This window comes from Neomonachus schauinslandi, chromosome 3, assembly GCF_002201575.2.
Source record: "Neomonachus schauinslandi chromosome 3, ASM220157v2, whole genome shotgun sequence".
Lineage (NCBI taxonomy): Eukaryota > Metazoa > Chordata > Mammalia > Carnivora > Phocidae > Neomonachus > Neomonachus schauinslandi.
In genome coordinates, this window is record NC_058405.1 from 73,729,176 (window position 1) to 73,739,580 (window position 10,405).

Here is a 10,405-nt window from a genome sequence, read left to right on the forward strand (position 1 = left end):
AGAAGAAGAGAAAGACCCATAATCATCTAAATATTTTATGGTGTTATCAATGGTACACACACACACACAAAAAAAATGTTTTATACACACACACACACAATCCGTGAAGCACAAAATATTTTATACACACACACACACAAAATATTTTATACACACACACACACACACACACACAATCCGTGAAGTGCCGATGGGGGATTGAAGGGAGGAGATCCTTATGCCAGGGGTTATAACGTGAGCTGAACCTTCAGAAGAATAAACTGTCGTTAGATGAAGTAGGAGTGCAGAGGTCGTATCAGGGAGAAATGGCATTTAAGGGCATACTAAAGATTATTTAAAATGTGGAAGATAGCCAGTTAAAAATTTATCTCCTAGATTTGCAGGTTATTAACTCCCTTTCTAGAATACATGTAGTCATCATTCTTGATATGGAGTTATTTCTTAATCTCTGGCAAACACCTTTCACAGAATGGTCTTTAATGCTTTCTCATCGTTTGTCCTGTTCTCCATCCGTTATTGAATTATATAGACCGATAGAACAAATGACTGTCTGCACTCACGTCCAAAGGAGTTAGCAGCTGTAAGGAATTGGTTTTCTTCCACCCATCGTCGGCCTCATGTGCAGTTAGCCTGATCCTCAGGGGCCTGTATTTCAGAATAAGGATTTCTGAACAAAGGACTGATGCTGGTCCATCTACTTTGAAGCCGTCCGTGGAGTACAAAGTCAAATTATGTCATTTAGTGATGATGGGTGGGGTGGGATAGTCAAGATGTTCAGAATGTTCCTTTGCCACTATAAAAATAATTGGTAGGAATATGCAAAAGTGGGCAGTGCTGGGCTATTAAAACCGACCATGAACTATTTGTTAATGGAATCATAAAGTTTGATAGTTCTTTTAAGGACATGGTATGAGTGCCTTTCATGAAATTTTTTTTTTTCATGTTTATTTGAATAGGATGAAAGTTAAAAAACTGCCCATGATTCTAGCCCTACACCTGAAGAGGTTTAAATACATGGATCAACTTCATCGATACACAAAACTGTCTTATCGGGTAGTTTTTCCTTTAGAACTTCGTCTGTTTAACACCTCTGGTGATGCGACCAACCCTGACAGAATGTACGACCTTGTCGCCGTGGTGGTTCACTGTGGAAGGTAACTGCAACTGTGGGCCGCGCGGGCGAGGGTCTCTGTCCGGGGGCAGGTGTTCAGGATGGGCCCGAGTGCTTCCACTCTAGACCTTCCGGGGGCTTTAGCATCAGGATAACTTGATTGCAAAATGGGATCTTTCAGATACAGTGCATTTATCATTTCCTCCTTACACTTTTATATATTGAAATATTATCGCCCAGATTTGATTTTCACTCTTACTCTGTAAATATTACTCTAAAGGAACTTTAAGACCTCTTAGATTTTCTTTTTATTTCATTTCTTTTCTTCTCCCTTCTTTTCATCTCTTTTTTCTTTTCCTCTTTTTCTTTTCAGTAAAAATGATGCCTAAATAGATTTTGCAAAATAAATTCTTTCTGAGATTAATTGCATATGTTCATCATTACAGTGGTTATGAAAAAATTTAAAATGGCTTTGGAAATAATCTTTAAAGACAAGTTTTCTGATTTTATCAATCAATATGTTTATTTTGATAGTTTAGTGTGCTATCTATCATTCTATATATGTGCATTTATAAAATAGCTCAAAAAATTCTCAAAACTACAGGGGCATCACACAGTGAAAATGTCTATTTGGAACATGCAGTCTTCATTGACTGTTTAGAATTTCCTGTACAATTTAAAGAGAGACACTCGCTCTTTTCCCCCTGGCTTGCGGAAGCTTGTACTAACAGCATGTTTCAGCCAATGAAAAAAGTCCCTGGCCTTCTCACCTTAAGCTGCCCCTCCCAGCTTTCTGTTGAGAAAATGTAAGGACAGCCTGGGTGGTAACCTTGCTGTAACTCCACTGTCCCTTTCAGCCTGCCTCCTTGTCTTCCATCCTCAGCAGTAATCTTTCTTTTCCATGCTTGGAACATCCTGTTCTAAAGGAAGGCTGGAGACCTCTGAATGGAGGAAAACCTTACCAGACAACTTAACCTTGGTGGAGTGATTCAAACCAGAGGTTTTAGAGTCAGAGAAACCTGGCTTTCGGTTCTGTCCTGCCATTTAGGGCTGGTGTGACTTCACACAGTACTCCCCGAGTGTCTACTTTCTCTTGTGTAAAATGCAAATCATATTACCGACCTCGCTGTGGCATTAGGGTTAAAGGGGGAATGCAAATCACTTAGCTGCTGCTACTGTTTTCTTAACAATAACAACATCATAATATTACCTTTTCACGTCCTAACTTAACTGTTCCTTAGCCTCTTCAAATTCGGGGACAGTTATTATTTCACTCTACTTAGATTATACTAGGGTTCTTGGAATTGTTCTACTCACAAGACCATGAACTCTGAGATTCCTGATCACAATCGGGGCCCCCTCCCCGACTCTTTACTCCTCTTCTCTCACTGTGATTCCCCCCTGCCTTCCTCCCCTCCCGGCCTCTCTAAACCTCTCCAGAAGCCTCTCTGGAAGCCGTGCTGGGTGCTCTTCTCTCCAACCCGGCTCCATCTGGTGCCCTGCCTCCGTGTTCACATAACTGCTACCGTATTTAGTATTTATCAGATTGTAGGTCCGTTTCCGTTATGAGAACAGGCACTTCTTAAAACAGGAAATGATTTGTCCATTAACAAAGATTAAAAACATTTTCAAATCTTATTTTTTACTTATCAGATTTACTCATAGTTCTGTTTCAGGTGAGAGTAGAAAGGGTGTACTTTGCCCGCATCCTTCACCTGTGGACGATGCTCATTGTTAGCAAGCCTGGGCCAGTCCAGCTCCCGCGTTCTCTCTCCTGAATGTCTGGCATTTGGTAGATTTCTAACAGGTGCTTGCAGAATGATTATGTGTGATCCTTTCAGCCCATCTCCAGCCTCGATTCCTCAGGCCTCTCCCTCCCACCTGCTCTCTCCTCTCTCCTCTCTCGCTGGATGAGGTCTGTGGCTTGCACTACGCCAACTTATATCCTGTTGGACCCTGTATTGTGTTTTGGGAGGGCTCTCTCCTGTACTCACGGTGTCTTCGGGGCAGGAAGTTGTTGGTGCCTTTCTAATCCCCACAGCCACCAGCACAGTTATTTGCACACACGAGGCATTCATACATACTGAACTGAGCATGTCTCATGTTCAGAATGCAAGTCCCTGATCCACGGTTTTCTTAGGTAGAAGTTTATCAGCCTCAGCCCTTCCTCATCTTACTGGTTTCTGTAATTAACTTTTTTTTTTTTTTTAAAGATTTTATTTATTTATTCATGACAGACAGAGAGAGAGAGAGAGAGGCAGAGGGAGAAGCAGGCTCCCAAGGAGCAGGGAGCCCGATGCGGGACTCGATCCCGGGACCCTGGGATCATGACCTGAGCCGAAGGCAGATGCTTAACCATCTGAGCCACCCAGGCGCCCCTGTAATTAACTTTTGTCTTTTGTTCTTCAGACTACCTCTTTGCCAGAGGAAACAGCTGCCTACCCTTTTCAGTCTTACACCTACCGGCCCTCAGCCCACCTGTCTCCTTCCCTCTCAGGCTCTGTTCCTCAGCCTTTCTGATTTTTCTTTATGTTCACCACCTTAAAAATTAAAAAAAAAATAAAAATAAAAATTCTTAACCCTCTCACTATAAAACACAAGACTCTTTAGATGAACCCTATAGAAATGGGGAAAATATATATATATTTTTTAGTTTTTATTTTTAAATTTATTTTAGCATTAAAAGCCTTTAAAAAAAAAAAGTTGTGAGGCATTTTCTTCTGTGGAAAAAGAGAGGTACTCTTGTTTTTGTCATTTTGCCAGGGTCAGAGGGGCCGAGACAAGGACACACAGGAGGCTGCTGATTCTGTTATCTGATCTTGCTGTTCACCAGAAACAGCAGTGTATGTTGAAAATTATCTCAAATTCTATAATGTAATAATTACAATGGAATTATAACTTAATAAAGAATTATAGAAGCTTTTATAATGAGTCATGTTTCAGCTGGGAGAGGTTAAAATCTTTGCCATGTCCTTTATAAAGCAAAGGATATTTTTGAAAAGAAATAATCCCGCCTGCATTTTTATGCATTTCTAGATTTCTTTATTCCAGATTTGTTTAAAATGAGATGCAGAGGCAATTCTAAGAATTACAGTGGTGCTAAGATCCAGGTACTTAAAAATAGCACTAATAATACTAACAAAATGTCATTTGTTTTTAAAGAAGTTTATGAAGGCCAGGCTTGATTTCAGAACTATAGATGTGATATCTTTGCTTTTTTAGGCATCACATGGTATGGTATCTTTCCTCAAGAGAAAAACTGTGGCCAAGGGAATAAGACTTAGAAAAAAAATTCTACATGTGTTGTTCTGTAGTTAAACTCAGGGGGCTGTGACCTCTATCATCCCCCCCCAAATGCTAAAAAATTTATTTAAATTTTTCATAGAAGCAAATTTGAAAATTATTTTAAAAATTATAATTAAATTATTACAAAGACAACAAATAATTTTAATAGCATAGCTTTATATAAATAGAATGCTGGTTATAGCTCTCAAAGTAGAGTACTAATTATTTGGTTATAAAATTGAATGCCAAGTCACATCAATGTAGCTTGATATTTTGGGGAAGAATAGATAAGGAGTATTTTTATCGGTTTCAGTTATTCTCCTTTATAGAACATGAAGTTGAGGACATAGAAGAGTGATATTAATAAACATTGTGTAAAACTAACTTCTCTTTCTCTTTGTTTTAGTGGTCCCAATCGAGGACATTATATTGCAATAGTTAAGAGTCATGATTTTTGGTTGTTGTTTGATGACGACATTGTAGAAGTAAGTAGTTCCTGAATTTCTTATTTTTCTTCAAAGTTGTTTATTTTACTCTTCTCTTTTTTCTCCCAGCCTCTCATTCTGTGAATATCACAGGTGATAAATATTGGACAAATGTCGAGGTCTTCAGATTGTAGTCAGATTCCTACTTCTTACTCCCCAACAGCCAATCCCAATGCTTGAATGGTCAGGTGACCTTCAAAATGCTTAGAGTAAAACAAAGAAAAGCTTTCAATAAGAGAGCTAGTTTAAAGAAAATCTTTCATTGTCTGAAAAGAATTATTGAGCTGTAACATACGTACAGAAAGTACACAGATCTTAAGCAACACTTGAATTTTTTACATGTGAGTGTGCACACACACATGTATGTACGTGCACATACACACACACTCTGTAACCACTCTCCAGATCAAGGTACAGTACATTTTCACACCCTACAGTAAGCCCCCTTATCCTCTTCCTGGTCAGTCTTCGCAGCTTTCCTTCCCTCTCCCCACCGTCCTCTGAACCCACGGTGTTGTGACTTTTATCATTATGATAAATTTTGCCTCTGTTTGACTATAAATGGACTTGTCCAGTATGACTTCTTTTGTATCTAGCAGTTCATTCTTGTTGCCTGTAGTAGTGGTTCTTTTTTATTGCTGTGTAATTTCCCATTGTAAGAATATAACAAGTTAGAAATTTGCCTTTTCGTCTCTTACCGACTCTTATCAATAAAACTACCTTGATCACCCTTGTCTAATGCTGGACATATGCACTCATTTTTCTTGGGTGTATGTTAGATGGGACCATACGACATTGCCATTTTCACAGGTCACAAATGGTTGGGAATTGGTGGTTTCATATAGTTCAGGTAATTCTGTTCCCTAGGAATAGAATTGTTGGATCAAAGGGTATTTGTATGTTCAGCCTTAGAAGATGATGCTAAACATTTCCCTAAGGTCTCTGTCCCATCCTGCCTTCCTGCCAGCTATGTGTGAGAGCGCTGTTTGCTTCACGTTCTCACCAGTACTTGGCATGATTAGTCTTTTTAATTTGAGCCATTCTCGTTGTGCAGAGCCGTTTTATTTATTTTTTATTTATTTATTTTTTTAATTCTTATGTTAATCCCCATACATTACATCATTAGTTTTAGATGTAGTGTTCCATGATTCATTGTTTGCGTGTAACACCCAGTGATCCATGCAGAATGTGCCCTCCTCAATACCCATCACCAGGCTAACCCATCCTCCCACCCCTCTCCCCTCTGGAACCCTCAGTTTGTTTTTCAGAGTCCATCCTCTCTCATGGTTCCTCTATCCCTCCGATTTCCCCCGCTTCATTCTTCCCCTCCCGCTACCTTCTTCTTCTTCTTTTTTTTTTTCTTAACATATACTGCATTATTTGTTTCAGAGGTACAGATCTGAGATTCAACAGTCTTGCACAATTCACAGCGCTTACCAGAGCACATACCCTCCCCAGTGTCTATCACCCAGTCACCCCATCCTTCCCACCCCACCCCCCACTCCAGCAACCCTCAGTTTGTTGTGCAGAGCCGTTTTATAAACAAGAAAATGAAAGGCATGATTCTAAGAAATGTGGAAGACTTTACTGGACTGAAGAGCTCATTTCTGTACTAATATTTCCATTTTGCCTCACAGAAAATAGATGCGCAAGCTATTGAAGAATTCTACGGGTTGACATCAGATATCTCAAAGAACTCTGAGTCTGGTTACATCCTTTTCTATCAGTCTCGGGACTGAGAAGGGACCATGATGAAGAGAGATACTTTCTGCCTCATTTCTTCTCTGGTTATTTTGGAAAGGATCAAGCACTGATTTTTCAAGACAAGAGAAATGCAGGAAGCTCAGGGGGCAGTAGCACACTTTGCACACAATAAAGCAAAGACTATGGATTAACACGCTCTTCCTATCATGGTAGTTGATTTATTTGCTCAGGTATCATGCTGTCTGTGCAGTTCCACACAACAAGGAAGTGAAATCAGAGATAGCAGCTCCTCTTGTAAAACAGCCTTCCAGTAATTGACATGCATTTCTCTCTATTAATTGCACCAGTAATGATTTGAACTCCTTGGGGTGCAGTAGAAAGACTAGGAATCCGTGCTAGGTTGTATTGATCATTTAAGGAGATCATACTGAACACACTGCGTAAATTTGCCCGTGTTGAAGATACACAGAAGGAATATTCGGTGGTCTTTTCAAGCGTAAACCAGAACTTCATTTGGGCCCAACACTTGCAGTTGCCTTCCTGATGTAAGAACTAACAGATCACTAGAATCCAGTGTCAGGAAGACAAATATGTTTTGCTTCTCTGAAGAAGCTTATAATAATATACAGTATATGTATATGTAGGGAACAATTGGTCAAAAGTGGCTTTTTGTTTCCCCAAGGGGAAAGACTGGCTTTGTAATTATAATTTTTTTTTTCTTATTTATTTTACTTAAAACTGGTAGAGTCTAAGTATTGTGTGAAGTGCCCATGATTCTGTCAGTAAATTTGAGCATATTTTTAGTAGTTTTTGTCAGTTTAACTAGTCCTTTTGTTTGTTTCTATTTTTAAGGCGAATTTTAAGCTCTATTTTAAATTGTAGGATACCTTAAGAAAAATTTGCAACGAGAGGAGGTAAATATTCTTTTTCAGGAGGAACTGATATCTCTGGCTAAATATTTGTCCTTTTGTTATAGTTTATAAATCAGTTATTCAGCTTTAATTTCAGTACCACAAAAAACTATCCAAAATTCCGTGTCACGGTTGGGACGACAAAGAAGTTGTGGCTCCGTGGTGGTGCATCAGTCTTGAGAAGTCTTAAGCACTCTCACGTGTCAGGTTGAGGCCGTGTTTGGAAAATTGGTGTCATAGCAAGTTACATTCTTTTCAAATGTCATTCTTTACCCTGGAGAGAAGTAATGTGTCAGAACCCCAGCAGCCCACGAGGCTCGCCGCGAACCCGACGAGGACGAAGTGTTTGTGACACAGTCCAGGAACACACCGAGCAAGTCCTTTTCTCCCCCTGCCCTCCTCCTCCATCTTTACCAATCTTACTGGAAGAGTGTTGAGAAATTACACTTTGCATTTGTTAAGACTTCCTTCTGTTGGGAGTTTTAAGAATTGATATATGTAATGTAAAACGTATGTGAACCATTGCGGTCGACACTTTTCCACGCATCAGTAAGTTGTCTGACGGTGGCCAAATGTAACGTGCAGGAAATGATTGAATATATATTCAAAATAATAGCGACCAGGCCTTGGATGTTCTTTAAATCCTTTTAGGCAGTAATTTTTTTTTAATTGCTGTAATTTTCTAAACTTCTTTTACTAGTACTGTTGAATATGAAAAAAAAAAAATTTTTGTCTGCTGCTATTTATTAACATTTATTATCTGTATCTTTTAGCTCAGGAAATGACTTCACCTATTCGTTCCATGAACTGATCTTTAACAGGGTCATTTGGCTAATCGGGCTGTTTAAGCAGATGCGCTGGGAGAAAATGATGATGTATTTTGACAACTTGCTTTTTAAGATTATAGTCGCTAAAGCCTTACGCTGGCTGGAGTGGGTTTATACAAATTACGTAGCCTGCCCGATGACAACATTGCACAGAGAATCACGACTGAGAATGTGGGGAAGGTCACAGACGTGGAAGTGGATACATTTTTTTATTTTGAGGGCTTAATCCAAATTGTCTTGGAATTCGAGACTGTGTTTCTGCAGCGTTCAGTGCAGAGAGACGCAAAGTGAGGCTGAGTCAGTCTTTACTTGAGTCAGGCCACAGCATGGACGAGAGAGATAGATGAAGTCATTTGCATAGAGGTACAGCATTGGAATACGACGCTGTGTTTGTTTCTACATTTTGCATTTAAGAAAATACAGTAAAAGCAAGGTTAAATTTCATATTAAAGTAAGTTCTAGCATTTTTATTGAGTTCCTTGGTAGTCACACACTGTTCACATCTACACCGTGTTTAATAGTATGATTTGTCAGGGGAGGGACTGTGGGGTGATGGTTCTCAATTTCCTTTTTACTCTTAGTACAGCTGCATCTACATAAAATGTTTTGAAGCTTATCAGAAACTCATTATACTTTAAAAACATAGGGCTAGGGGTGGGGAAAAAAAATGCAGGTATTTAGTAAGAGAAGTGACCCATGTAGAAAGCATTGTGAGGTTGTATGTTGGTTGACTGTGATTGAAATGAGGGGCGGGGTTAGGTTGTAAATGGTGGCTGATTGCTCTCTAACCATGTACATGTTTGTTGGGATGGCTGTCCCATATTTTTTGTATATTGGAATAAAAATTTCTATAAATTATCGTAACTGAAAGTAAATATTCTAAATTAAGTCTCACTGCTAAGTCATATGGCTTCTGTCTTGGAAACTTTACCTTTAGAAGATTGCTTAAGATGGGGGCCGTGAGACTTCAGGAAAAGGGAAAAAAAGGAAATGTGTAATATATGGGTCTTGTTGCCTTTAACCATCAGTATCGGGTTTTTTTTCTTTTCCGTGATGGCAGTAGAAAGACCTCACTTTCATAACATACTACTCTTGATACTTTCTTTAAGGATACTTTTCATTAAAGATTCTCTCATGAGGTATTTAACTGGGAGCCGGGAGGCTAAGGCGCTCAGGTCCTGGCTCTTCAGTGAATTTAACTGTGTGACCTTGGGCAAGTCACTTAACCTCTCTGTGCTTCAGTCTCCCTATCTTGTAAAATGGGAGTAATACCTACCTCACAGGGTTGTTGTGGGGATTAATTAGGTATAATGTCTGTAAAGCATCTAAGGTTCTTGAAGAAGGCGCTATATAAATACAAAATAATATCTATTAAAGTTGGTTTATTTGTGCTTGTGGGGTTTTAAGTGTGTTCTTTCCTTTTTGCGTAAAATGTCTTTGCGAATTAGAAGAAGGGTTGACCCATGAACAACACAGGTTTGGGCTGTGTGGGTCCACTTGTAAGTGGATCTTTTTTGATAATACAGTACTGTGAACGTAGTTTCTCTTAGGATTTTTCTTTTTTCTAAGATTTTATTTATTTATTTGACAGAGACACAGCGAGAGAGGGAACACAAGCAGGGGGAGTGGGAGAGGGAGAAGCAGGCTTCCCACCGAGCGGGGAGCCCCATACGGGGCTCCATCCCAGGACCCTGGGATCATGACCTGAGCCGAAGGCAGACGCTTAACGACTGAGCCACCCAGGCACCCCTCTCTTAGGATTTTTCTTAACATTTTCTTTTCTCTAGCTTTATTGTCAGAACACAGTATATAAAACATAGACACACTGTGTTAATGGCCTGCTTATGCTATCGGTAAGCCTTCAGGACAACAGTAGGCTCTTAATGGTTACGTTTTGGGGAGTCAAACATTAGATGAGGTTTTTTTGACTGCCCAGACACGGTGCCCCTTACCCCTGGGTTGTTGCAGTTCAACTGGATACGCTTGGGCAACTGCCGTACTGCTTTGGCTGCGAATTTACCGCTTCTGTTATCCAGAGATTGTCCCAGAACAGCATTCCATGTGTACCCCGGCACCTGCAAT

The 10,405-nt window shown here is 39.7% G+C and overlaps 1 protein-coding gene across 2 annotated transcripts in view; it reads left to right on the top strand.

Moving 5' to 3' along the window:
• Positions 1-9,714, top strand: part of USP12 (ubiquitin specific peptidase 12) — a 48,038-nt gene extending 38,324 nt beyond the window's left edge. For both annotated transcript variants that reach the window (XM_044913213.1, XM_021678248.2), the window contains exons 8-10: positions 957-1,154; positions 4,803-4,881; positions 6,519-9,714. In XM_044913213.1, the coding sequence (XP_044769148.1) occupies positions 957-1,154; positions 4,803-4,881; positions 6,519-6,620 (379 nt within the window). In that variant the 3' untranslated portion in view covers positions 6,621-9,714. The remainder of the gene's footprint in view (positions 1-956; positions 1,155-4,802; positions 4,882-6,518) is intronic.
• The last annotated feature ends 691 nt before the right edge of the window (positions 9,715-10,405 follow it).